At 40.1% G+C, this 14282-nt stretch overlaps 1 protein-coding gene across 8 annotated transcripts in view; it reads right to left on the bottom strand.

Moving 5' to 3' along the window:
* Positions 1–14282, bottom strand: part of LOC132504506 (zinc finger protein 268-like) — a 65789-nt gene that overhangs the window by 13307 nt on the left and 38200 nt on the right. For 7 of the 8 annotated variants that reach the window (XM_060122010.1, XM_060122009.1, XM_060122002.1 and 4 more), the window contains one exon: positions 11336–11536. In XM_060122010.1, the coding sequence (XP_059977993.1) occupies positions 11336–11536 (201 nt within the window). Of the gene's footprint in view, positions 1–11335; positions 11537–11867; positions 11972–14282 lie in introns of all 8 variants that reach the window. The other variant, XM_060122005.1, reaches the window with a different exon arrangement.

Below are 14282 nucleotides of genomic sequence, written 5' to 3'. Positions count from 1 at the left end.
CAATGCAATACATCACACTAACAGAATGAAGTTAAAAAAATGATTATCTCGATGCAGATTACCTCAATTGAAGGATCTGACAAAATTCAACACTCTTTCATGATCAAAACACCCAACAAAGTAGAAATAGAAGGAAAGTACTTCAACATAATAAAACCCACATCTTAAAAACACACAGTGAACATCATACTCAATGATGAAAGACTAAAAGCTTTTCTTCTAAGATCAGGAATGAGGCAAGAATGCCTGCTTTCAAGACTTCCCTCGTGGTCCAGTGGTTAAGAATCTGCCTTCCAATGAAGGGGACGTGGGTTCAATCCCTGTTCAGGGAACTAAGATCCTGCATGCTGCAGGGTTACTAAGCCCACACACTCTAGAGTCCACGCACCACAACTAGAGAGAAGGCTGCACGCCACAATGAAAGATCCCACGTGCTGCAACTAAGACCCGATGCAGCCAAATAAATAAATATTTTTTTTAAAAAAAGGAATGCTTTCTTTCTCCACTTCTATTCAACATAGTGCTTCAAGTTCTTGCCAGAGCCATTGGGCAAGAAAAAGAAATAAAAGGCATCTAAATTAAAAAAGGAGTAAAATTATCTCTGTTCATGGACAATGTCTTCCTATATATAGAAAATCTTAAAGATTACACACACACACACACAACTTAGTTAGAACAAATGAATTCAGCAAATAACAGGATACAAAGTCACACACCAAAATCAGGTGCATTTCTATACACTAACAATGACCAATCTGAAAAGCAAATTATGAAAATGATTCCATTTATAGCATCATCAAAAAGTAATAACTGAACCTAGGACGTAAATGACTTGTAGAATGAAAACTGAAAACCTTACTGAAAGAAATTAAAGAACACATAAATAAACAGAAACATACCCTATGTTCCTTAATATTAAAATGTTAACACTACCCAAAGTGATCTACATATTCAATGCAATCCCTAATAAAATTCCGACGATTTTTTTGCAAAAATAGAAAAACCCACCCTAAAATGCATATGGAAGCTCAAGGGACCCTGAATAGCCAAAACAATCTTGAAAAAGAACAAAGCTGGAGGACTCATACTTCCTGATTTTAAAACTTACTACACAGGACTTCCCTGGTGGTGCAGTGGTTAAGAATCCTTCTTCCAATGCAGGGGATGAGGGTTCGATCCCTGGTCAGGGAACTAAGATCCAACATGCTGTGGGGCAACAAGGCCAGCACACCACATCTACTGAGCCGGCACACTCTGGAGCCTGCGCACCACAACTAGAGAGAAGCCTGTACACTGCAACTGGAGAAGACTGCATGCCGCAACAAAAAGATCCTGCATGTCACAATGAAGATCCTGCATGCCGCAACTAAGATCCAATGCAGCCAAATAAATAAATAACATTAAAAAAAACTTACTACAAAGCTACAGTAATCAAAACAATGTGGTACTGACATAAAGGTGACAATGGAATAGAACAGAGCCCAGAAATAACCCCCTGCATATATGGTCAAATGATTTTTGGCAATGGTTCCAAGACCATTTATGGGGAAAGTCTTTCCAACAAATACTACTGGGAAAACTGGATATCCACATTAAAAAAAATGAAGTTGGACCCTCATCTAACACTATATAAAAATTAACTCAGAATGGATCAAAGACCTAAATGTAAGACCTAAAACTATATAAGAAGAAAACATAGGGCAAAAGCTTCACAATGTTAGATTTGGCAATGATTTCTTGAAAATGACACAAAAGGTACAAGCAACAAAAGAAAAACCAACCAATTGAACTTCATGAAAATTAAAAAAAATTTTGCATCAAAACACAACATCAACATAGTAAAAAGGCAACTCCCAAAATGGGAGAAAATATCTGCAAGTCATATATCTTATAAGGGATTAATATCTAGAATATATAAAGAACTAAAACTCAACAAAAAACAACCTATTCAAAAGTAATCAAAGGACTTGAATAGACATTTCCCCGAAGAAGATATACAAATGGCCAATAAGCACATGAAGATGCTGAACATCACTAATCATAACAAAAATGCAAATCAAAACTACAATGAGGGACTTCCCTGGCAGCGCAGTGGTTAAGAATCTGCCTGCCAATGCAGGGGACACAGGTTCAAGCCCTGGGCCAGGAAGATCCCACGTGGCACAGAGCAACTAAGCCTGTGCACCACAACTACTGAGCCTGTATTCTAGAGCCCAGGAACCACAACTACTGAGCCCACGTGCCACAATTACTGAAGCCCATGCACCTAGAGCCCACTCTCTGAAAGAGAGAGGCCACTGCAGTGAGAAGCCCGTGCACTGCAACGAGGAGTGACCCCCGCTCATCACAACTAGAGAAAGCCCATGCAGCAGCAAAGACCCAACACAGCCAAATAAATTAATTAATTAAAAAAAAAACTATAATGAGTTTCTGCTCACACTCATTAGGATGGCTATCAAAAACGATAAAAATAACAAAGGTTGGCGAGGATGTGGAATAATGGGAACACTTGTACACTGCTGGTTGGGGATACAACATGGTGTAGCTGCTGTGGAAAACAGTTTGGTGGCTCCTCAAAAAATTAAAAATTATTATTACCATATGGTCCAGCAATTTCATCTCTGTGTATATCCCCAAAGGAAGTGAAAGCAGGGTCTTAAAGAGATATTTCTACATCCATGTTCATAGCAACGTTAATATTCACAGTAGCTAAAACATGAAAGCAATCCAAGTGTCCATGGATGGATGAATGGATAAGCAAAATGAGGTATATACATACAACAAATTATTATTCAGCTTTAAAAAGGAAGAAAGTTTGCAGTATGCTATAACAAGGATGAACCTTGTGAACATTATGTCAAGGGAGATAAGCCAGTCACAAAAAGACAATTACTGTATGATTCCACTTATATGAGGTAACTAGCGTAGTCAAAATCAGAGACAGAAAGTAGAGTGGCGCTTGCAGGGGTTATGGGGAGGGGGGAATTGGGAGTTATTGTTTAATGGTATAGAGCTTCAGTTTTTCAAGAGGAAGAGTGCTGTGGAGACGGATATGGTGGTTATGACTGCCAATGTTATGAATGTATTTAATACCACTGAATTGTCACTTAAAATGGTTAAGATGGGGCTTCCCTGGTGGCGCAGTGGTTGGGATTCCGCCTGCCGACGCAGGGGACGCAGGTTCGTGCCCCGGTCTGGGAAGATCCCATATGCCGCGGAGCGGCTGGGCCCGTGAGCCATGGCCGCTGAGCCTGCGCGTCTGGATGACTGTGCTCTGCAACTGGAGAGGCCACAACAGTGAAAGGCCCGCATACCGCAAAAAAAAAAAAAAAAATGGTTAAGATGATAAAATAAAATATGTGTGCAGAAATACGTATGCTCCAAAATACAAACAGTGGTTTAAAAAATCAAAGATCTAAAACATGGAAAGCTATAGTGTGTTCATGGATTGGAAAACTCAGTATTGTTAAGATGTAAGTTTTCCCTAATTTGACTCATAGATTCACTGTAATTCCAATCAAAATCCTAACAAGCTTTTTTGTAGCTATCCTCAAGCTCTTCTATAATTAATACAGAAAAGCAAAAAACTAGAACAGCCAAAACAATTCTGAAGAACAAAGGTGCAGCACTCCCACTAGCCCACTTTAAGACTTCCTATAAAAGGAAGAAAGCATGATACTGGTAAAAGATTAGACATAAAAATCAATGGAACAGAAAAGAGAGCCTAGAAATAGACCCATATAAACACTGTCTCTGGAAAAAAAAATTTTTTTTTCATAAAAACACAAAAGCAATTCAATGGAGAAAGGATCACCCTTTTCAACAAAGGGTGCTGGAACCCTTGCACATCCATACACATAAAAAATGAACCTCAACACATACCCCACACTCTATACAAAAATTAACTAAAAATGGATCACAGACTTAAATGTGAAAACTAAAACTTTACAAATTCCAGAGAAAAATTTTTTTTAATTTGTGCACTTTTGTTTGGGCAATGAAATTTTAGATATGACACCAAAAGCAAAACTCATTTTAAAAAATTAAAATTCAGAAAATAAACTTTATCAAAATTAAAACATTTTGCTCTGTGAAAGTTGGTGTCATGGAAATGAAAACACAAACCAGAGACTGGGAGAAAATATTTTCAAATCACTTTTCTTATAAAGGATTTAAATCTAGAATAACAAAGAATTCTTAAAAATCCATGACAACAGATGGCCAAAAAGCACATGAAAAGATGCTCAACATCACTAATTACTAGAGAATACAAATCAAAACTGCAATGAGGTATCACCTCCCACCAGTCACAGAATGGCCATCATCAAAAAATCTATAAACAAACAACAACAACAACAAAATCTATAAACAATAAATGCTGGAGAAGATGTAGAGAAAAGGAAACCCTCCTACACTGTTGGTGGGAATGGAAATTGGTACAACCACTATGGAGAACAGTATGGAGATTCCTTAAAAAACTAAAAATAGAACTACCATATGACCCAGCAATCCCACTCCTAGGCATATACCCACAGAAAACCACAATTTGAAAAGATACATGCACCCTAATGTTCACTGCAGCACTATTTACAATAGCCAGGATGTGGAAGCAACCTATGTGTCCATCAACAGAGGAATGGATAAAGAAGATGTGGTATCTCTATGACATAAATCACAGCAATATCCTTTTTGACCCACCTCCTAGAGTAATGGAAATAAGAACGAAAATAAACAAATGGGACCTAATGAAACTTAAAAGCTTTTGCACAGCAAAGGAAACCATAAACAAGACGAAAAGACAACCCTCAGAGTGGGAGAAAATATCTGCAAACAAAGCAACTGACAAAGGATTAGTCTCCAAAATATACAAGCAGCTCATGCAGCTCAATATCAAAAAAACAAACAACGCAATCCAAAAATGGGCAGAAGACCTAAATAGACATTTCTCCAAAGAAGACATACAGCTTGCCATCAAACACATAAAAAGATGCTCAACATCACTAATCATTAGAGAAATGCAAATCAAAACCACAGTGATGTATCACCTCACACTGGTCAGAATGGCCATCATCAAAAAATCTACAAACAATAAATGCTCGAGAGGGTGTGGAGAAAAGGGAACCCTCCTGCACTGTTGGTGGGAATGTAAATTGATACAGCCACTATGGAGAACACTATGGAAGTTCCTTAAAAAACTGAAAACAGAACTACCATATGACCCAGCAATCCCACTACTGGGCATATACCCTGAGAAAACCATAATTCAAAAAGACATATGTACCACAATGTTCACTACAGCACTACTTACAAGAGCCAGGACATGGAAGCAACCTAAATATCTACTGACAGATGAATGGATAAAGAAGATGTGGCACATATATACAATGGAATATTACTTGGCCATAAAAAGGAACAAATTGAGTTATTTGCAGTGAGGTGGATGGACCTAGACACTGTTATACAGAGTGAAGTAAGTCAGAAAGAGAAAAACAAATACCGCATGCTAACGCACATATATGGAATCTCAAAAAATGGTATCGATGAAACTAGTGGCAGGGCAGGAATAAAGACGCAGACAGAGAATGGACTTGAGGACACAGCGGGGGTAAGGGGGAAGCTGGGATGAAGTGAGAGAGTAGCACTGACATATATACACTACCAAATGTAAAATGGATGGCTAGTGGGAAGCTGCTACATAGCACAGGGAGATCAGCTCCATGTTTTGTGACGACCTAGATGGGTGGGATAGGGAGGGTGGGAGGGAGGCTCAAGAGGGAGGGGATATGGGGATATATGTAAACATATAGCTGATTCACTTTGTTATACAGCAGAAACTAACACCACATTGTAAAGCAATTATACTTCAATAATGATATTTTTTTAAAAAAAAGAATAAGAAAGCATGATTTTGTAGCCCCAAATCCTGAAGAGCCGTATGTAATATCTTAATGTCATGCCCATCAAACTCAGTAAGTTTGGCTTCTGCCCTCTCAAGACAAAATAAACAAGATAAAGAATTTTAAGAAACATTTTTTTTTCCCTCCCTCCCACCCTGCCTATCCCACCCCTCCAGGCGGTCACAAAGCACCGAGCTGATCTCTCTGTGCTATGCGGCTGCTTCCCACCAGCTAACTACCTTACTTTTGGTAGTGTATATATGTCCATGCCTCTTTATCGCTTTGTCACCGTTTACCCTTCCCCCTCCCCATAGCCTCAAGTCCATTCTCTAGTAAGTCTGTGTCTTTATTCCTGTTTCACCCCTAGGTTTTTCATGACATTTTTTTTTAAATTCCATATATATGTGTTAGCATACGGTATTTGTCTCTCTCTTTCTGACTTACTTCACTCTGTATGACAGACTCTAGGTCTATCCACCTCATTACAAATAGCTCAATTTCGTCTCTTTTTATGGCTGAGTAATATTCCATTGTATATATGTGCCACATCTTCTTTATCCATTCATCCGATGATGGACACTTAGGTTGTTTCCATCTCTGGGTTATTGTAAATAGAGCTGCAATGAACATTTTGGTACATGACTCTTTTTGAATTATGGTTTTCTCAGGGTATATGCCCAGTAGTGGGATTGCTGGGTCATATGGTAGTTCTATTTGTAGCTTTTTAAGGAACCTCCATACTGTTCTCCACAGTGGCTGTATCAATTTACATTCCCACCAACAGTGTAAGAGGGTTCCCTTTTCTCCACACCCTCTCCAGCATTTATTGTTTCTAGATTTTTTGATGATGGCCATTCTGACTGGTGTGAGATGATATCTCATTGTAGTTTTGATTTGCATTTCTCTAATGATTAGTGATGTTGAGCATTCTTTCATGTGTTTGTTGGCACTCTGTATATCTTCTTTGGAGAAATGTCTATTTAGGTCTTCTGCCCATTTTTGGATTGGGTTGTTTGTTTTTTTGTTATTAAGCTGCATGAGCTGCTTATAAATTTTGGAGATTAATCCTTTGTCCGTTGCTTCATTTGCAAATATTTTCTCCCATTCTGAGGGTTGTCTTTTGGTCTTCTTTATGGTTTCCTTTGCTGTGCAAAAGCTTTTAAGTTTCATTAGGTCCCATTTGTTTACTTTTGTTTTTATTTCCATTTCTCTAGGAGGTGGGTCAAAAAGGACCTTGCTGTGATTTATGTCATAGAGTGTTCTGCCTATGTTTTCCTCTAAGAGTTTGATAGTTTCTGGCCTTACATTTAGGTCTTTAATCCATTTTGAGCTTATTTTTGTGTATGGTGTTAGGGAGTGATCTAATCTCATACTTTTACATGTAGCTGTCCAGTTTTCCCAGCACCACTTATTGAATAGGCTGTCCTTTCTCCACTGTACATTTCTGCCTCCTTTGTCAAAGATAAGGTGACCATATGTGCGTGGGTTTATCTCTGGGCTTTCTATCCTGTTCCATTGATCTATCTTTCTGTTTTTGTGCCAGTACCATACCGTCTTGATAACTGTAGCTTTGTAGTATAGTCTGAAGTCTGGGAGCCTGATTCCTCCAGTTCCTTCTTTCGTTCTCAAGATTGCTTTGGCTATTCGGGGTCTTTTGTGTTTCCATACAAATTGTGAAATTTTTTGTTCTAGTTCTGTGAAAAATGCCAGTGGTAGTTTGATAGGGATTGCATTGAATCTATAGATTGCTTTGGGTAGTAGAGTCATTTTCACAATGTTGATTCTTCCAATCCAAGAACATGGTATATCTCTCCATCTATTTGTATCATCTTTAATTTCTTTCATCAGTGTCTTATAATTTTCTGCATACAGGTCTTTTGTCTCCTTAGGTAGGTTTATTCCTAGATATTTTATTCTTTTTGTTGCAATGGTAAATGGGAGTGTTTTCTTGATTTCACTTTCAGATTTTTCATCATTAGTATATAGGAATGCCAGAGATTTCTGTGCATTAATTTTGTATCCTGCCACTTTACCAAATTCATTGATTAGCTCTAGTAGTTTTCTGGTAGCATCTTTAGGGTTCTCTATCTATAGGATCATGTCATCTGCAAACAGTGATAGCTTTACTTCTTCTTTTCCGATTTGGATTCCTTTTATTTCCTTTTCTTCTCTGATTGCTGTGGCTAAAACTTCCAAAACTATGTTGAATAAGAGTGGTGAGAGTGGGCAACCTTGTCTTGTTCCTGATCTTAGTGGAAATGCTTTCAGTTTTTCACCATTGAGGATGATGTTTGCTGTGGGCTTGTCATATATGGCCTTTATTATGTTGAGGAAATTTCCCTCTATGCCTACTTTCTGCAGGGTTTTTATCATAAATGGGTGTTGAATTTTGTCAAAAGCTTTCTCTGCATCTATTGAGATGATCATATGGTTTTTCTCCTTCAGTTTGTTAATATGGTTTATCACATTGATAGATTTGCGTATATTGAAGAATCCTTGCATTCCTGGAATAAACCCCACTTGATCATGGTGTATGATCCTTTTAATGTGCTGTTGGATTCTGTTTGCTAGTATTTTGTTGAGGATTTTTGCATCTATGTTCATCAGTGATATTGGCCTGTAGTTTTCTTTCTTTGTGACATCCTTGTCTGGTTTTGGTATCAAGGTGATGGTGGCCTCGTAGAAGGAGTTTGGGAGTTTTCCTCCCTCTGCTATATTTTGGAAGAGTTTCAGAAGGATAGGTGTTAGCTCTTCTCTAAATGTTTGATAGAATTCGCCTGTGAAGCCATCTGGTCCTGGGCTTTTCTTTGTTGGAAGATTTTTAATCACAGTTTCAATTTCAGTGCTTGTGATTGGTCTGTTCATATTTTCTATTTCTTCCTAAGAAACATTTTTTTTAATGATACGGTACATATATACAATGGAATATTACTCAGCCATAAAGAACAAAATAATGCCATTTGAAGCAACATGGATGGACCCAGAGATTGTCATACTCAGTGAAGTAAGAAAGACAAATATCATATGATATTGCTTATAGGTGGAATCTAAAAAAATGGTACTAATGAACTTATCTACAAAACAGAGACAGAGTCACAGATGTAGAAAACAAAGTTATGGTACCAGGGGATGGGAGGAAGGATAAACTGGGAGATTGGGATTGACATATACACACTAGTATATATAAAATAGATAACTAATAAGAACCTACTGCACAGGGAACTCTACTTAATACTCTGTAGTGGCCCATATGTGAAAAGAATCTAAAAAAGAATGGAGGGACTTCCCTGGGGGTCCAGTGGTTAAGACTTCACCTTCTGATGCAGGGGGTGCAGATTCAATCCCCGGTTGGGGAGCTAAGATCCCACATGCCTAGGGCCAAAAAAAAAAAAAAAAAAACCAAAACCTAAAACAGAAGCAATATTGTAACCAATTCACCAGACTTAAAAAAAAAAATGGTCCACATCAAAAAAAAAATCTTAAAAAAAAATTAAATTAAAAAGAGTAGATATATGTATAACTGATTCACTTTGCTGTACACCTGAAACTAACACAACATTGTAAATCAACTATACGCCAATAAAATTTTTGTTTAATATTAAATTTTAAAAAAATCAATGACAAGAAAACAGATACTTCACCAAAGATATAGAAAGAATAAAACACATATAGAAATATACTCAATACCACTACCTAGCCATTAGGGAAATGCAACTTAAAACTACAGTGAAATATCACCTCACATCTATCAGAATGGCAAAATTTTTAACAACTTGACAATACCAACAACTGGTCAGGATGAGGAACAGAGACGCTCATTCACTGCAAGTGGGAATGCAAAACTGCAAGGCACTCTGGAAGACAGTCTCTTACAAAGGTAAACATAGAATCGCCATACAATCCAGCAATCATGCTCCTAGGTATTTACCCAACTGATATGAAAACTCATGTCCACACAAAAACACACATGTGAGTGTTGACAGCATTCATAATCACCAAAAACTGGAAGCATCCAGATATCAAGACTTATTATAAATCAAGACAGTGTGAAACTGGCATAAGGATGGAAAAGTAGGCCAATGGAACAGAATAAAGAGTTGTGAAACCAAACTATATTTATGGACGCCTGATATATGACAAGGTGGCACCGCAGAGCCATAGGTAGAGGTCAATCACTTCAGTGGCACTGGGGCAATTAGGCAACTTGATGAAAAAAATAAAGCTTGACTCCTACTAACACTAAACATAAGTATTAATTCTAGATGTATTGTGAATCTACATGTGAAAGGTAAATGTGAACAAAGAAAACTGTCTTCATGAGCTCTGGATAACAAAAAACGTTCTTAGATTGGACACAAAAAACACCAGTAATAAAAGAAAAAATTTAGAAACTAAATGAAGTAAAAATTAGAAGTAGCTGTTCATCAAAAGGCAGCATTAATTAACAGAATGAAAAGGCAAGACAGGGGAAAAAAACCCAGCTTGTAAACAAACACTGAACAACAGTTAATGCTGTGCATACTGAAGTATTTAGAGGGAAGCATGCTGATGTCTAAAATATATTAAGAAATACAGCAAAAATAAGATGGGGTAAGAGATGCAGAGGGATGGAAAGATGGATAATGTGATAAAGCAAGTACAGTAAAATGTTAAAGGTAAATTCAAGGTGATGAGTATACAGATGTTCACTGCAAAATCCTTTCGATTTTGCCCTGCGTTTGAAAACTGTCATAACAAAATATTGGAGGTGAGAGAAGCACCCCAGGTAAATATGGATTTGGTATCAGGTTTGCTTTAAACTTCAATGTGCATGAATCACTGAATCTTATTAAGATGAAAAGTCTTGATATAACAGGACTGAGGTGCGGCCTGAAACAGCATTTCTGGTACGCTTCCAGAAAATAAATAACTCCTGTCAATAAGAAACAGACAGAAAACACCCACAAAAGGTAACAAAATGTCCAAAAAGCATGCTAGCAGGAAATGCAAAGTAAGCCCATACAGAGACACCACCATACCTGAATGGCTCAAATAAAAAGAACAACAGTAATTAAGAGCTGGCAGAGAACGTGAGGCAAGTGGACACCAAGACACTGCTGACGGCCATACAAGAGGACGGTGCTTAACGAAAAATATAAGCAATACAGCAGGATACACATGCGTATACGCCACCAACATAAATTAAAAATGCATTCACACCAGAAACAATACACAGTTTGTAAACACATTTAAACAGAACAATATCCATTAAAAAAAATTGGGGGGGGGGTGTGGAAAAGGAGCTGAAAATTGAGTCTGGGGAAACCAGGAAACAGGGACCTCAGGGACCTTACACGACCTCCCACCTGGAGGGATGGAGGACCTCCATCCCTCTCCCCACCAAAAAAATGAAAAAGAAATAAAGAAAAGAAGTGGAAATGAACAAACCAGTAACTCACCCAGGTCTTCTTTGCCTTCGGCTGCTCCTGGGAAATAAACAGCCACTCTAGGACCTGCTCTGTCCCGGGACTCTTGTGCCTCTGCCGGGGTCCTCCAGGGAGAGGCCTCTGGTCAGGGGTTTCTTGACCCAGGATGGATTCCTCCCCCTGGAGCTTTCTGGTGCCATCGCATGTGCTCTCTTGCTCCTGGAGAGGTGGGACCTGCAGACACAAGAGCAAGCTCACTTTTGCGAGCACTTTTCCTCTGGGCCCCAACCTCGGTCTCCTTTGCTGGTGAACGTGCTCACCCAGGCTGGACTGGGGGCTCTGCGGACTGTGGTCAGGGCGGCTTGGGGGGCACAAGTGAGAGGAAACGAAGTGGGGAACCCAGCACACAACCACAGCCCCCCGCCCCGCCCAGACTCTGCACAGGCCCCCAGGATCCCCGAAAGTGCGGTAACCACCCAGAGATTTAAACAACTCCGGGCAGACACTCAAGAAGAACATGACGCCAGATGGTAAGGACGGAACGACCCTGCTGGAGGCGACGTACACGAGAAATGGGCTGTGGACAAAACAGTCTGTCTCAGTAGAGCTTCTTCTCTCAATATCTGGATGTCCGTGAACAATTCACTTCATCTCTCTCGCTGAGTCTTACTTTTGTTGTTAAACATTGAGAGTAGGATGAGATCAGGAGAACAGTGTAGTCTTTTAATCTCCAAATAAAAACAAAAGTGGCCTACCAGAATAGCAAAAGAAGAAGCCCAGAGATGTCCACAGACAGACAAATGGACCCAGGTGACAGGGTTCCTCACAAACCCAGGATCCAGGCAGATGTGACCTAACTGCAGAACTGGGACGGGGGACCGGGGGCCACTGGGCCGATCTCCAAAGTCACCCCCAACAGGAGAGCACCTCCCGAGGGGAATCTGAGCCTCTCAGGCTCAGAGTTGCAGGTGACTAAAAAAGACATTCCCAAAGTCGCTAAGTGACCTAACAGCACTGTGGTCACCTAGGAACACGAGGGTCTGAGAAATAACGGGCAAACCGCCCCTTCTACAAGGACGGGTCTTCACTGCGAGGGGAAGCTGCTGGAAATGGAGCCCAAATTGATCAGCACAAGAAGTGAGAAAACAAAGATTCAGGCAAAGAGAGGGACAAGAGAAAAGAGATTCTGAGAATGAGAGGGGAAGGAGAGAAAAGGGAAGAGAGAAAGGCACTCGGCAGTCAGGGGGAAGCGTCCAGAGGATGCTCATTCCAGAAGCTATTATAACAACAAAATACAAGGGGTAAAACTGAGAGAAACATGTTAGGATACAGGCATGCTGAGCTCTAGGAAACACAGGGCTAGAGGCAGAAGAAAGGCTGCCTGACAAGGCTTAGCGTTGAGTCAGGTCAGGTGTGTGTGTGTGTGTGTGTTTGCTTGTATTTCCAAAAGAATCACTGAGAGGATGAACTAGGAACTGTAAAATGGTTCCCTCCGGGGGCGGGAAGGGACAGAGCAGGAGGGATGGAGCCTTGTCTGAATGACGCTACACACTTTCTACTTTGAATCACGTAAATATTTCACATGATCTAAAAGAGGAGGGAGGGCAATCCCTAACATTGAAAATAAATGTCAACAGATACATTTATTTATACAATTGGAAACAAAACTACAACAGACAATCATTTTACCAACTGACTTAACATGCGGTATTTAACTGTGCATTCTTTGGATAAAATGGGCTACAAAGATAGACTGAACCTCATTTAGCACCCTTGTTAATGGTAACAAATTGTTATTTTAAAACCGTCTTATGTATGCTATAGGACATGACAGTTATATCACTCTTTTTAAGAACAAAGATATCTAGCACGTGACAAAAAGTTGCAAGAGGAAAGCTTTTAACCCTCAGGCAGAGCTGGTGGGAATGTAAAATGGAGCAGCCACTTGGGACCCAGCTTGGCAGCTCCTCAGTGTTAAACCCAGAATTACTGTGTTAGCCGGCGATCCCATTCTTATCTATCCGCTCAACAGAATTAAAAGCCTACATCCACAGAAACGCTTGCACACAAATGGCTCTAACAGCCTGATTCCTAATAGCCAAATACCCATCAATGGATGAAGGGATAAATCATATGTGATCTATACATACAAAGGCACGTTATTTAGCCATAAGAAAGAATGAAGCACCGAAAAATGCTACATGATGAACTTTTGTACTATAGGTACCTGACAATTAGCTTTTGTTGACTGTAATGCAAGTGCCTGATCGTACTGAAAGCTTCTGATTTCTGAGGCACCACTTCAAAGTCATCCGTCTTAGATAAACGCACTGCCAGCCACACAGCTAGATAAGGAGACAGGCCGCCCCACCTGACGTTCCCCTCCCAGAAAGCCCTGGGTGACCTAGATAACTGCTCACTTGAGTGACCCCGCTCTTCCCTTCCAGTGCCTGAATTCTCAGCCTTATTTTAAATTCACCAATAAATAATGAACCTGCAACCCCCCCTTGCCCCAATAATAAAGGCAGAACCTCACCCCCCCTTGACCCCAGTAAAGGCAGAACCCCAGGTCCGCATTCTCGTCCTCTCCTTCTCTCTGCTGTGTGGCCCCCGGTGTGCCACGTACCCCGCAGGGTCTGTGAGTAGTAAACCTTATGTTTTCAGAGTTCCCCGATGGTTGCTGATGAGAGGCGCCTTGCAGTCACAGTAAGAACCACAAGGGCTGGTCCAGCCGTGACGCTGGCTCCAGTCAGGGAAATGTCTGTGGGGCTGCCACAAGCAGCACTGGTGCCGGCGAGCCCCACCCCAGGCGCTCTGTGTCACAGCATCATTCCTGCCAGGCTGAGACCAACACAAAACTACCTTGAAAACACTACGCTAAATGAAAGAAGCCAGATACACAGGGCCACCTCTGACATGATTCTGTTTATATAAATGTCTAGGATAGGGAAATTCTTGAACACCCCAAGTAGATTAAATG

This window comes from Lagenorhynchus albirostris, chromosome 14 (genome assembly GCF_949774975.1).
Source record: "Lagenorhynchus albirostris chromosome 14, mLagAlb1.1, whole genome shotgun sequence".
Classification (NCBI taxonomy): domain Eukaryota; kingdom Metazoa; phylum Chordata; class Mammalia; order Artiodactyla; family Delphinidae; genus Lagenorhynchus; species Lagenorhynchus albirostris.
This window is presented reverse-complemented; position numbering and strand designations above follow the sequence as displayed.